The 13,581-nt window shown below is 53.0% G+C and overlaps 1 protein-coding gene across 16 annotated transcripts in view; it reads left to right on the top strand.

The window, feature by feature from the left end:
- The window catches only part of NCOR2 (nuclear receptor corepressor 2), a 163,947-nt gene that overhangs the window by 97,272 nt on the left and 53,094 nt on the right, over positions 1-13,581 (top strand). For 9 of the 16 annotated variants that reach the window (XM_052691175.1, XM_052691173.1, XM_052691177.1 and 6 more), the window contains exons 9-14: positions 1,024-1,090; positions 3,370-3,557; positions 5,647-5,743; positions 6,634-6,812; positions 8,206-8,260; positions 9,700-9,798. In XM_052691175.1, coding sequence (XP_052547135.1) covers positions 1,024-1,090; positions 3,370-3,557; positions 5,647-5,743; positions 6,634-6,812; positions 8,206-8,260; positions 9,700-9,798 — 685 coding nt within the window. The remainder of the gene's footprint in view (positions 1-1,023; positions 1,091-3,369; positions 3,558-5,646; positions 5,744-6,633; positions 6,813-8,205; positions 8,261-9,699; positions 9,799-13,581) is intronic. The other 7 variants (XM_052691171.1, XM_052691181.1, XM_052691179.1 and 4 more) reach the window with 3 other exon arrangements.

The following is a 13,581-nucleotide window of genomic DNA, read 5'->3' as shown; positions in this document are numbered from 1 at the left end:
TGCTGGTAACTGGGAGAGCTTGGGGGGCTGCGTATCCACACTCTTGAGCTGGGCAGCGCAGGGCCTGTTTCAGCCACAAGTGGGAGTTCTCCATGGCAGGAGGAGACCCGAGCCCACTTACTACAGCCCCACCTGGCAGGCAAGGTCTGCTTGCACAGCAGTGTCAAAGGGAATGAAGGTGCAGCACGGTCTGCAGAGACTCCACGTGTGATTGGTATCTCTGATAGCTAAGGGGAAAGCAGAAGGTTTCCAGGTCTGAACGGTGTTACCAGGACTGAGAATTGAAGTGTAAAGATTGAATGCTTCCTGTGACATTCCGAGCTCCCTCATGAAGCCAGGGCTGCCGCTGTGCCAGGGGAGCTGCACCCACTGCCCTGTTTGGGGCTGCGTGGGGCTGGGGGTCAGTGGGGGAGCAGCGTGTATTTCCAAGGGTGCGAAGCAGCGGATCTGAGGAAGCGGTGAGGGAATGCTTCCCTTTTGCTAAATCCCACAGAAGGTGCCTGCACGACACCGCTGAGCTGGTTGGTAATTGCATGCTGTGGCTCAGGCGCTAATCAGGATGAAGGGCTTAAGGAAACTCCCTCGTCCCTGGCCTCTACCTTTCACCTAGAAACTTGCTTGCTGTAACAGGAACACCCGCAGCTGTCAGGCTCACACAGAGCTGCGCAGCCTTCCCAGCATCCTGCTGCTTTCTCTTCTGAAAGGTTATTTCGTGCTTTCTTGAAAAAGTCAAAAGAAGAAGCAGCTGAGTGCTGGGCAGAGCTGGGCTGGCTGTGGTTCTGGGGCTGGTTTCTCTCCTCAGGACACTTCTGCACACAGCTGGGCTTTCCCAGCTGCTTCCCTTGCAGCTGTGTTAGGCACAGAGGTCAGGAGATGGAGCCCTGCCGCAGCCCAGGTGCTGGGGTTGCTGTGGCTCCAGGTTAAGGTGGAAACTGCTCTGTGAGCCCCTCTGTGCTCCAGGGCAGCCAAGTGCTGAGTTTTAGCTGGCTCCGTAATGGGATCTCATCTTTTTTTCTTTTACAGAAACCAGGCAATGCGGAAGAAGTTAATTTTGTACTTTAAGAGGAGAAATCATGCTCGCAAACAGTGGGTAAGTGATTCCCCTATAGCTTATTCTGAAAGTATAAAGAAGCTTAATTCATTATGTCAGAGAGAAAAGAAAATTTTCCAGCAGAGATCTGCCCATTGCCTTGCCTGGTGCACTGCATTTCCTTTGCCATATCTCCCCTGGACACAAAGCAGAGGTCCCCAGTCCTGCTGCATGCACTGAGATCAGCGTCCTGTGGTTTGTGGGGGCTAGAAGGGAACCAAACAAGAGCTGTCTTCTGATGGAAACGACCGGTCACTGTGCTAAACTCAGAGTGAGCTGCTCTGTTGTGCATATCGAGGAGCTGGGGGAAAAGGTTTAACTGGGCTGCAAGGGCACAGGTCCTAAAATATGGCTCACAGTAAAGTCGTCTGTCATGCAAAATAGGTGAATTTCTGCCAGCCAGTTGATTCAGTGCCCTTGAAAGGGGATTTTTCAGTTTAGGGAAGCATTTTGCCTGTTCTACAGAGTAGGCAACAGAAGGTTGCTGATTTTGCAAAGTGAATGCATTTGCTGATTCTGTTTGTAAAATGGGTCTACTTAGCTATTTTTCTGCCTGTTTTGTAGCAGCCCCTATTTTTAGCAGAGCCTGTCTCTGTGCCAGCCCTTCTTCCTGGCTCCTGCCCTCTGTGTGCTGGGGTGCCCCGGGCAGGGCTGGGGCAGCCCCACGGGTTCCATTCCCCATGAAGAGCCTGCAGGAATCCCTCCTGCTGCACCAGCCTGCCTGGCAGCAGTTTATAATTGCCATCAAAGGGGTGATGCTGCAGGGAGGGAAGGGTAGCGAGGGAGCGGTTCTGGCCATGAAGTGTTTCTCTCCATCAAGCAGGGGAACAGAACAGTGCGGGTTGCACAGGGGTTAGACTGGCTCCTTCTGTTGCCTTCTCCTCCTCACCAAGCTGCCTCTCTGTTCCCAGAGCTGTGGGAGCGTGGGCTGCAGGAGGGATGGGGCTCAGCACCGCCTGCAAGCTGCTTCAGTGCTACGGCGGTGTTACTACTCTGCTGCTTTTAGCTGCGCGCGTCGGCTCCCGTTTGGCTTTCCATAAGTTCTGGGGTGATGGAGGGGCTGGTGGCACAAGGAGCCGAGCTGGGAGCTCACTGTCCTGCTGCAGTGGCTGACATACCAGCAGAGCGTTGCCCGCTGCTGAAACCAGCCCAGCCTCAGAGCAGCACTGCGGGGTGAGCAGAGCAGCCGGGGTTTGCCATTGATTGTTTTGCAGAGCGCCATCTGCTTTCAGTTCCGGCTTTGGGGCCTGGAAGGCATTGGCTTCACTCAGAATGAAACCTTAAAATCCCCACTGTTCGCTGGCTGTGTTCGTGTGAGGGCTGAGCAGGATCTCTTGTGTCGCTGAGCTGTGCTGTGTCCCTGCATGCAGCAGCACGAGGGCTTTAGCATTAATTAGTTTTGAAAGCGCTTAATTACTTCCCCCAACATCATCCCCTGAAGAACTGAGGGTCCCATGTAGGTGGGATCTGTCCCTCCTTGCTGCTCCTTGCCCTGCACTGCAGCACCTCGGATGTTTTCAGGGTTCCAACCCACCTGCAGTGTTTTGTTTTAAGTGTTCGGAAGCGATGCTAACGTGGAAAGCATCCTATGAGCTCTGATAATGGCAGTAATGATAGGGCCCTGCGGAGCACGTGCTGCATCCCAGCAACGCTGTTGGTAATAGCATGAAACCCCACATTAGCATCTGAGAGCTAATCCTTCAGGGCCGTGGAATCTCATTGTGTCCCTGACTGCAGCAGGTTGGGTTCTGCACACATTTGAAAGCTTTTCCTTCCTAAAACTCCAGCCTGTGGAGGTGAGCCTGAGCACAGCATCCCTGGGAGCAAATCCCTGCGAATGGCTGGATGGCTGCACTCAGGGCTTTGGTAACAGCAGGCTGCGGTGTGTCTGAGCTCCCTGTGCATCTGATGAGGTGTGCTGACAGCTCTGCTCCTGTTACCGGAGCAGCGACCTGTGGTTGTAGCTGGAGAGGAGTTCCTCCGGTCCTTTGGGTGTTGGAAGATGGCAGAAGGGCGGTGGGAGGGCACTGCCACGCTGGGCGGCAGTCCTTGTACCAGAGCTGTTGGGCTGGGAGAGAAAAGCCCAAGGGCACCCAATGGGTTGTACTGAGTATTTACTCTTGGGTTGGTCCCAGACCCCGCAGCATTCTGTGCCCTAACAAACCGCGGTTCTGGAAGCGCCGTGACTCACGCTCGGCACAGCCAGCCGTCAGGAAGGACTTTGGGGAGCTGCCCTGCCCAGGCACAGCACTGAGCTCCCTCTTGCTCTGCCCTTCCAGGAACAGAAGTTCTGCCAGCGCTATGACCAGCTGATGGAGGCCTGGGAAAAGAAAGTGGAGCGCATTGAAAACAACCCCCGGCGCCGTGCCAAGGAGAGCAAAGTGCGGGAATACTATGAGAAGCAATTCCCTGAGATCCGGAAGCAGCGGGAACTGCAAGAGCGCATGCAGAGGTTAGAGGAGAAGCGGTAGGACGGGGCTGAGCCGGTAGCGGACAGCCTTTCTTTTTTGTCTGTTGATGGGTGTGGGGTTGGTCTGTGGGAGGAACGGGCCTGGATGGCCGTCAGTCCCATCTCTCCCCTTCGAGGTGGATAACCAGCAGTTGCACTGAGCGCAGGAGCCAGCAGAGTCGCTGGCTGCTTTCTGCCCTGGGCGGCCCGGCTCAGCTCCATCAGAGGAGGAAAAATGTCAGGAATGCGGCTGCCCGCTCCTCTGCTGCTGCTGAATTCCTGGGGCAGCTCCCTCCTGGCCACCTGAGTGGGACGGCGCTAATTGGTTCCTCATTGCTGGCTCAAGTGGAGACCAACACGGTGTGCGGATGGGTTTCATCATGTCAGCGGCTTAAAACGCACCCGTGCCCTGATGGAGCATGGGCAGAGGGAAGGGATGTCTGCAGGTTGTAGGACTGGCTGCAGGCACCGAAAGGAGCAGCGGCTCACTGACAGAGCTGTCTCCTATCTGCCACCCCCGTCTGTTTTCTGCCTCACATTTAAAGCACATCTGAGGTCACATCGTTTCCTGCCAAGAGGAGATGTCATATTGCGATCCTGATAGAGGCTGCTTTAGCAACAGGGAGCAGTGTTTTAGTTCAAGGGCCAGTATATTAGTTTCCAAAAGGAATCAATGAGCACTTGTGCTAAAACTTTTGGGTTTAGCTTTGCCTTAATGTGTGAACAGCCTTGTTTTTTCTCAACAATCCTACTTCACAGAAGCACTGGAATCACAATAGACTGCTTTTATCTTTGCATCCACCAGGTGCAAAGATAACTTCGGGCTTTTTCCTCGGATTTCACATGTATTGTTTGGGGTCACAGTGCAATCAGAAAGAAAGTTATTCTTTATGGCGTAACAAGTGATGGAAATGTGCCAAACTGGGGAAAAACAGCTAAAGGTTGGCCAAAAGTCACTGTGATGAAGCTGATGGTGGAAAAATGAGGAGAAAGTTAAGTAGTCTAAGACTGCCATAGGCTTCTACTGCACATGCCCAGAAGGATATTTTAATATGTTAATGAGATCTTGGGAATCTCATTAACATGGAAATGGAGAAAAAATGAATATGCTCGTGTATTGCATATGTATGTCTTAACTGCTTAAATGTAGAATTTAGACTCTGAGAGCACACGCTTGATTGTCAAGTCACCTGGTATGTATTGTGAGGAATGAAGGAATGCTGCTTTCTAACACCACAGTGGGGTTAGAGAGCTTTCTTCCTGGATTTTGGATGACAGTTCCCACCCTTCTTGCTGAAAACTCACCATCCTTTCCATCTGAGCCCAGAGACACCTGTTGTGTGCAGAGTCATAGAGCCATTAGAGTTGGAAGGGACCCCCAAAGAGCATCTGGTCTCACTGCCTGCAGTGCTCAGGGGCTCCATCACCACCTCTTTGGGCACCCCGTGCAGTGCCTCACCGCCCTCAGCGTGAAAACTTCTTCCCTATTCTCAATCTAAATCTCCCCTCTTTAATTTGAAGCCATTTCCCCTTGTCCTGTCACAACCAACTCTGCTGAAGAGTCTGTCCCCTTCTTTCCTATAGGGGGGCTATAAAGAAGGGAGCAGACTCCGCAGCAGTGTCTGTCTTGTCTTGTGTCCACCATCCCTGACCAGTGTCCTGCAAGCAGCTGGATGTGTGAAATGTTCCTCTTTGGAGGCTTTATTTTATCATGAAGAAAAGGGGAGAAATGGAACTGACAAATGTTTTAAACTTGCACCTGCTCAGTAAGGAAAGCTTGAATTTGTGTGGCTGTGATATGTGGTGATGCTGGAGGGGGGATAGATGCCAATGGGTGATTTTTATTTAAATGTTCCTGCAGCATTTGCATACCAGATGTGATGGCATGGCACTGATTGCTCCCTGTTAGCACAGATACGTTCATGCTATCACCATTGTGTGATGAAGTGAGCATGAGAAAGTGTGGGAGGGTATGGTTGGGTCCTTGTGTTGTAGTGATGCAGAGGTGGCTGCCGGCACAGGTAACGAGCAAGGGACAGTGAGAGCTGTGCTTTGTGTCATGGAGCGTGGAGCATCAGTTCCTGAGTGTCCCATTGCCCTTTCCCAGCAGGGTAGGACAGAGGGGCAGTGGAGGGCTCTCCATGTCGGCTGCACGCAGTGAGCACGAGGTGTCGGAGATCATCGATGGGCTCTCAGAGCAAGAGGTGAGACCAGGTTCTCCTTCCTCCCCCCCTTCACCCCTAGTTCCGCTCCAAGGAAGCCAAGAGAACAGGAAGAGAAGAGGGCTGGTGCCCTGGCTGGCGTGTGGAGAGGTTTTTCTGTTTCACTTTGTTTTGAATGGGCTGTGCAGCCTGACACTGGGGAATCCTATGGAATGAATGGTTTGTACATGAGCCAGTTGGCCCACGTCTTCTGGGAGTGCTCCATTCATCTTGAAACATCCCCATGACCTTGGCTTCAGTTGGATCTGGTTTCACAAGGGTTCCACTCTCTTGGCACGGAGGCGAGCTGCAGTGAATGGTTTCACTTGGGAGGGGAGAGTCTCCGTCTCCCAGCCATGGCCGAGAACATCAGCTTTCAGCCAGGGCTTTCTGCATTCATCAGAGTCAGTGTTTTGGCCCTGAGCTGTGCCTCTGTCCTCCCATGATGGGATAACACCCCCCAGGGTGTTCAGAGCAGCCAGGTGCCACATGGGCAGTGTCCTTGCCCCCTTCCAGAAAGCTTTCAGCATGATGCTGGCAGTTAGAGGGGACCGGGCCTCCACATGGCCCTGGGTAGGAGGGCTGCTGCTCCCCGTGCCTCTGTTGCTTTGATTCCTCTCCCACTGTGGGCAGGAGCTATTTTCCTTAAGTCAGGCATTTCCACGTGGTATCTTAAAGCCTTTTATTTCAGAATGTAAGATTAATTGCTTGCTAGCTGATGGCGATAGCCTCTTTCAGCATTTCATTTACAATTACCCTAGCAATAAAGCTGCCTAGTGCTTGCTTTTCAATTCTCCTGTTCCTCCACCTGTCCTTTCCTCTCGAACATCTGTCCCTGTGGGTTCCCTCGGGCCCGTGCTGCTGACCAACCGTTCTCTCTGCTTTCCCTGCAGAACCTGGAGAAGCAGATGCGCCAGCTTGCCGTCATCCCACCCATGCTCTACGATGCTGACCAGCAGCGCATTAAATTCATCAACATGAACGGCCTCATGGACGACCCCATGAAGGTCTACAAGGACCGGCAGGTGATGAACATGTGGAGCGAGCAGGAGAAGGAGACCTTCCGGGAAAAGTGAGTGCAGCAACATCTCGCAGCAGAGCCCCTGGGAGCGGTGAGATGTGACCTGTGCAGCACAGCCTGCTGAGCTGAGCTGCTGCGTGATGGTTGCAGAATCACAAGGTCTCAGAGATGGTGTGTAGTTCCCAGAGGAGCCCAGGGATCCCTCTGTGTGAACAAGGGAGGTGCTCACACTCAGTGCCAGGACCTCCCTTCCCTCTCCTGCTCGCAGCAGCTCCTGCTCGCAGCTGAAGTAAAGAATTGCCGAGATGGACCAAAAAAGAGCAAATAAGCAAACCAATTCCAAGCCTATTGTAGAGGAGAGCCCTCACTGCTAATTAACCTTAAAGTGCACCACTCCAAACAGCCCAGGCTTGCACACAAATGACGCAAAGGCTAATTACTTGGTCTTTAATGCAGGGGCCATGCCTGGCTAATGGAGCTGGGAGAACCCACACCCAGCTCGTGCATCCTGCTGTGCACGGTGGTTTCTCTGTCATTACTGTGGGTGATGGGAGCTCAAGGCATAAATAGAGAAGAATTTCTCACAGAACTAAATGAGGGAGATGGGCACTCAGGAGCTATAAACAAGGCCAAAGGATCGCAGCTCTCAGGTAGCTCAGAGCAATTGATAACATGGTCTTGAAAACCCCCTGCTTTGATCAGCCCCCTGGTTCTTGCCATGTACAGCACAGCACATAAGATCTCTGATGTGATTCCACAGCCCAGCTGCTTGAAAAAACAAAAAAACAAAAAAACATTATTACAATCTTTGTGCTTAGCATTACCGATGTCTCCTTTGTTATCCTCTTATTTATTCACTCACATGTCTTGGGAGATCTCCCTTGGGTGTCTGTGTTATATTTGGATAAGTTTTGCCCTTCAGAACGCTTGAAGGAAGAAAGGCTGCAGCATTTTTTGGGGTAGTGACTGTCCTCTGTTAAGTGCCCGAGCATCGTGCTCTCGTTGCTGTCCTCCACTTCCCCTTGTGCCCCCAACCTCACACCATCACCCACGACCCCATTCCGTGCTAGAATCAGTCCAGCTTGGTGCCCCAGCAGTGACTCTGGTTGAGCTGCTCACTGTGTCCTGCCCACATTCCATTCCACTCCTCCCGCTCAGGGCCCATCCTGTCCTCAGGGCATGTTTTGGAGGCCGTGGGGTCGAGCAGAGACAGTTTTGGGGCACTTATGATCCCCCTGCTCTCTGCCATCCTGTGGTGAACATGAGCCCATCAGAATCCCAGCTCCACTGTTAGGCTGAATATCAGTTTTCCATCTTCCTGGGATGCTGAGCAGCACCAAGTATGTTCCCAAATCAACAGGTCCTTCAGGAGCTGGCCTCCCACCCAGCCAGCAGCTGAGTCAGAGTTGGTGCTTGCACTCACCCTGTCCTTCTGCTCCCGCAGGTTCATGCAGCACCCTAAGAACTTTGGCCTGATTGCCTCCTTTCTGGACAGGAAGGTAAGCTTTCTGCTCTCTCCTTGATTGTACATTCTGGTCCTGTTCTGAGCAAGGCCATGTGCCTTCTGTGGGACAGGCCATATGGGTAAGTCCTGGGTGGACCCAACCTGGAAGGGTGGAGGCGAACCAGGTGGTAGAAACAGCCGTAGATTCTCTAGTCCTTGTAGTCACCTCCTTTGCCCATCTCGTGCCACATTTCATCCACGCAGTGTCTGTTCAGGCAAGGAAGCCCTTTGCTTTCAGGGCATTGGGCTCAGAGGTCCCTTCCAGCTTAAATCACTCTGACCGTGCACATCTCTGCCTGGGGAGATGGTTTGTAAGAGCTCAACTTTCCTGTCCAAAGCAGCACTGCGGCAGCAGCCTCGTGGTGCTGGGCATGCTGTGAGGCACCAGGCTCATTTCAGCCTTTCTCACTTGTTAACGCTGAAAGTGTTGGGACTTGGATGATGCTCACAATCCAGCCTGTGTTCCAAGCTGTAAAATGTCTTCTAATTTTATTTGTACTCGTTTGTAAATCAGGCTGTAATTATGATACAGAACACATCTATTATCCAGTTGGAGAGAGATGCAAAGTATGGCTCAATGCAATGAATTAATAGATTTTTAAATTGCATTAAAAAAAAAAAAAAAAAGTGATCTTAGCCCTTGGAACAGATGACTGTAAGTTTTTGTGTTCGTGTGTGTGTGTATAATCAGGGCTAGATTAGAAAGGCATCCAATTAACACTTTAAAAGTTACAATCTGTTGCTGCAAATGGTTCTGCTCTGCATAAGGGTGGGGAGAGCGCAGCCCTGTGCCCGGGCACAGAGGGATGTGGGGGTCTGCAGGTTGGTCCTGTTCACACAGCCGCCGAGCCCCTCCGTGGGGATGTAGTTCAGGTGCCCACGCTGTGAGGGGAGGGATTCGTGGGCAGGAGCAGAGTTGCATCCCAGCCATAGCGGTTCCCCAGTGCGCCCAGCCCTGCACTCAGAGCCACGGGAGCTGCAGCTTGATGGGGCTCGGAGGCACTCAGGCAGCGGGGCTCAGCTCAGCAGCTGGAAGTAACGGCTGCTGACAGCCGCGTGGCAGGTTGTGCGCAGCACCACCGCAACAGAGGGTGACAGGCAGCTCTCCTTGTTGTGCTTTTAGTTGCCACAGTCATCTGGGGTCAGCCCTGCCCCCTGCCCCGGGCTGGCCCCGCGCTCTGCTCCAAGCACAAGGCTCCCGTTGTTCTGCATCCCCGTCTCCGCCTCGGCACTGCTGTGGGAAAGGCCCCGTTTTGTCCCTTGGAAGCGCGGGGCGATGTCCCTCATCCCCCTCGGCCGGCGGGCAGAGCGCTGCTGTGACGCAGGGAAGCTGCTCTGGCCGCGGCCCTTCAGAAGCACTGGATCTGGCGATGGCAGGGGCTGAATGCTGCTGCTGAAAGCCTTCCGCTCCCTGACCTGCCCGTGTCGTTGCAGACGGTGGCAGACTGCGTCCTGTACTACTACCTGACCAAGAAGAATGAGAACTACAAGAATCTCGTGAGGAGGAATTACCGGCGGCGTGGGAAAAGCCAGGTAAGGGCAGAGGAGTGCACGGAAACCTTGTCCCTCAGGAGGTGTGGTGACACGTGTTCTTAGTGCCAGCCTGGGGCTGAGCATCCCCAGCTCTCCTTCCACCTGCAAATGGAGATCACGGTTGTGAGCTGCAGTGGGCTGTGATTGTTTGCTCTGCGTAGCCTTTCAGAACGTGCTGTTTTCTGGCAGTTGTTTGTGCTCTGGCAGTTGATGTTTGTCTGTCCTCGTGCCAAGGTCACAGTGGCTTGAAAAAGCAAACCCAAGATGCTGGAAAAAGGGGTTGGAGCAAATGGTGACCATGCGTCAGGAGTTGTGTGGGGCTGACTGGATGAACCTGTGGGTCCCACGGCCTAGGTGTGAAACTCAGCACAGCTGTGCTACCCCAGTTGGGTGAAGTGAGACACTGCCCACCTACTGAGGGGGTGGCACGGGGCATCTCCCTGGATAACGTGGGAATAGGAATGGAAAAACTGTCCTGTCCCATATCACCATGACATAAACAGCTCCTCGTGCTGCATGGCCATAAAAAGCAGCACTTGGATCTAGATCCTGATTGGGAGACAGATAGGTAGCCTTGCTCCAGTTTGATTTCTGCAGCATTAAGACATCAGAATAGTTAGCACATGACGAATGTCATGGATGGGGCCCAATTTTCCCTTCTTTTTTTTCAGAGACATTAGTGATGGATAAAACCCTATTAGATTATCCACTCCCTCTCCCAGCAAACCCAGGGTGGTTCCCTCCAGTACATTTTTATAGTGTTTACCAGGGTCTGTTTTGTTAGATCACAGCAACTAGAACATGAGGCCACATTTGTTTCTTGTTAGCAGTGGAGACGTTTAGCACAGCTCCTTCTGCTTTCAATGTTAAGCTGAGCAAGGAACAAGTGTGAAGGGGGAGAGGCGGCCTGCAGGGTCTGTGTCCCGTGGCCGCTGCTACACCAGCAGGTACTGTTCGTGCTTTGGTATTTGAAACCATCCCAAGGTGTCCCTGGCTGCAGGGGTGATTGCCCTTTGTCACAAGTGTGATCCAGCACGGGGAATGAGAATGTTGGGCTGTTGGGGCCAGAGAAGTCAGGACGGCTTGGGAGCATGAGCGTGGGGGGACAGCTGGGGGCAGGCTGTCAGCAGGAAGGGCACTGGGGTTTCTGACCGTCCTCCTGTGCCTTCAGGAGAGGTTGCTCTGTGTTCCCAGTGCCATGTGTGCTTCGTGGTCACTCCTGCTGCTGAGGACATGTGGAAAATTAGGGAAAATTTCTTCTCTGAAAGAGTGGAGAAATATTGGTGCAGTCTGCCCTGGAAGGCGGTGGGGTGACCATCCCTAAAGGTGTTCATGAACCGTGGGATGTGGCACTGAGGCACGTGGTCAGTGGGCACGGTGGGGGTGAGCTGACTTGGTGATCATAGAATCATAGAATGGCCTGGGTTGAAAAGGACCACAAAGACCATCTAATTTCAATCCCCTGCTATGTACAGGTCGCCAGCCACCAGACCAGGCTGCTCAGAGCCACGTCCAGCCTGGCCTTGAATGCCTCCAGGGGATGGGGCATCCACAGCCTCCTTGGGCAACCTGTTCCAGTGCGTCACCACCTCTGTGTGATCTTAGAGGTCTTTTGCAACCTTAGCGATTCCGTGGTTCTGTGAGGGCTGAAGTGGTTAATGCCAGAGGTGAGATGTAATTGATTTATTGCTGGGGAGGGGAGATGGGCATTTCATCAGATGAGAGGAGCAGTGAGGTCAGATACAGTTGTGCTTCCAGTGGCCCTGCACTGTTGCTTTATGCCATTTCTCATGGAGAGGTCAGTGGTGTTATTTGCTTCTGGAGGCTGCGGGGGGCTTGCGAGAAAAGGAGAGAGAATTACCAGTAGAAATAACGTTCCTCTAGTGTCAAGATGATCATTGTGGCCTACTTATTAAAACATTAAAAAAAAACCAAGAATCTCTTCGTTCCCTGGCTGCTGGTCCCCTGGCAAAGGCTACTCCTCATAAAGCTGCTCCTTGCTGCTAAAAACCTCCTGCCAAGAGTGGGGACTTCACACAGCTCTGCTTCCAGTTTGTCACCAAACACACGGGCTGCCGGTGCGAGGCACGGCCCTGCAGGCACTGAATGGAAGGGGCACACATCCAAGGCATCATTGTGCTCAACGTTCGGCTTCCTGAGATGCAAATGCTTCCAAAAATAATCCTTATTTAACCCTGAAAGGAGGGAATCGTTGCTAAAAGGAATAACTTCCAAGTGCGTAATTTCGCAGTGGGGAAAAAAAAGGTTTGAATTGTGGTATGATGCTCTGATCCCGTGCTCGGTGTATGATAAAAAGCACACATTTTGGTGGTGCTGTCACTAAAGCTGTGCCTGTGCAGGTGTGTTTCCTAGGGGGCTCTGCAAAGCACTGGGCCGTGCTGAGCTCTCAAAACTCTGCAGGAATGACATCTGTCCTGAAACAACTCCCCAGATCTTCTCGATTTGGGGTTTTTGGAGGGGATGGGTCTGGCTCAGTTTTCCATGCAGGTTTGCAGTCAGACAGCACCACTGGTGGCGATGACAGCTGGAGGAGTCCCCAGGGGCTGCTGAGGAAGGACCTATGAAACACTGAACCTGTTGTGGGCACCACATTCTGGTCCTGGATGTGCAGGTTTGGAGGTGGCTGGAGCCCTGCTGTGTCCTCTTGGGGATGTCACAGAATCACTGAAGTTGCAAAAGACCTCTAAGATCACCAAGTAAAACTCCAGCCCGCCCCCACTGTGCCCACCAACCACGTCCCTCAGTGCCACATCCCTGTGGTTCCTGAACAGTTCTGGGGACACTGATCCCACCAGCTCCCTGGGCAGCCTATGCCAGTGTATTATTGCTCTTTCTGAAAATTAACTTTTCTTGATATTCAACCTGCCCCCCTTCCCCCCCCCCAGCGCATGCACTGCAGCCAGTCTGCTGCTGGGCTGTCTCAGGAGTGGCAGTAGAGGCTCTTCCTGTCCGTGTTCCCTTTGCTCCTGAACCCCATTCCTGGTGATGCCCCATGAGGTGCACTGTACGCCCGGTGCAGCCCCATCACAGCTTTCCTTTAGCCCTGCCACCCTCCAGGCAGCTCAATGGGCGAACACAGTGGAAACTTACATTCCTGAAATCCCAGCTGCAGTTTTGGGGGTGATTACATGAGAACTCTGTTGGCCATATTTGGGAAAACCGAAGGATGCATTGCTGTGGGAAGATTGCTGCTCAGGTCCCCACAGCTGCCACACAAGGACAGCAGTGAGAATTTGGGATTGGCACCAGCGGGTGGGATGTGGCCACTCTCCTTTGTGGTGGCACCAGCATGGAATGCCAGCTGCTGATCTTAATTACATCTTGGTGGTAATTTATGTCATGTAACAGTGAGGTGACCCCCCCGGCTCACCCCACACTCAGACCAGTGTTCCTGCAGCAGCAGGTTGGTGCAGCCCTGAGGCGAGTGTCCCATGCTCATGTGAGTAGTGATGGGGTCAGGGCCACTGCTCTGCGTGGGGATGGCATCCTCCTGGTGGGGCTTCGGTAGGAACAGATTTGGGATGAGCTGTTTTAATGACAGTTTTTGACTGAGAGCTGTGAGCCCATCCCCTCTTTTAGGGAGCCAAGTGGGGGGGGTCACTGCGCAGCCAGGAAGCGGAGCCTGGCAGTGGGGCAGAGCATGGCATGCAGACCACAGAGAGGAGGAAACACGTGTTCCCTGCCTGGGAGCAAGTGGGGCTCCTCTCCACCACTTCCAAATGCTGTGCATTCATCCCCTCGGGTCATTTTCCCTTTGCAAGC

The sequence above is a fragment of the Tympanuchus pallidicinctus genome, unplaced genomic scaffold, assembly GCF_026119805.1.
Source record: "Tympanuchus pallidicinctus isolate F22 unplaced genomic scaffold, pur_lepc_1.0 scaffold28, whole genome shotgun sequence".
Taxonomy (NCBI): domain Eukaryota; kingdom Metazoa; phylum Chordata; class Aves; order Galliformes; family Phasianidae; genus Tympanuchus; species Tympanuchus pallidicinctus.
This window is presented reverse-complemented; position numbering and strand designations above follow the sequence as displayed.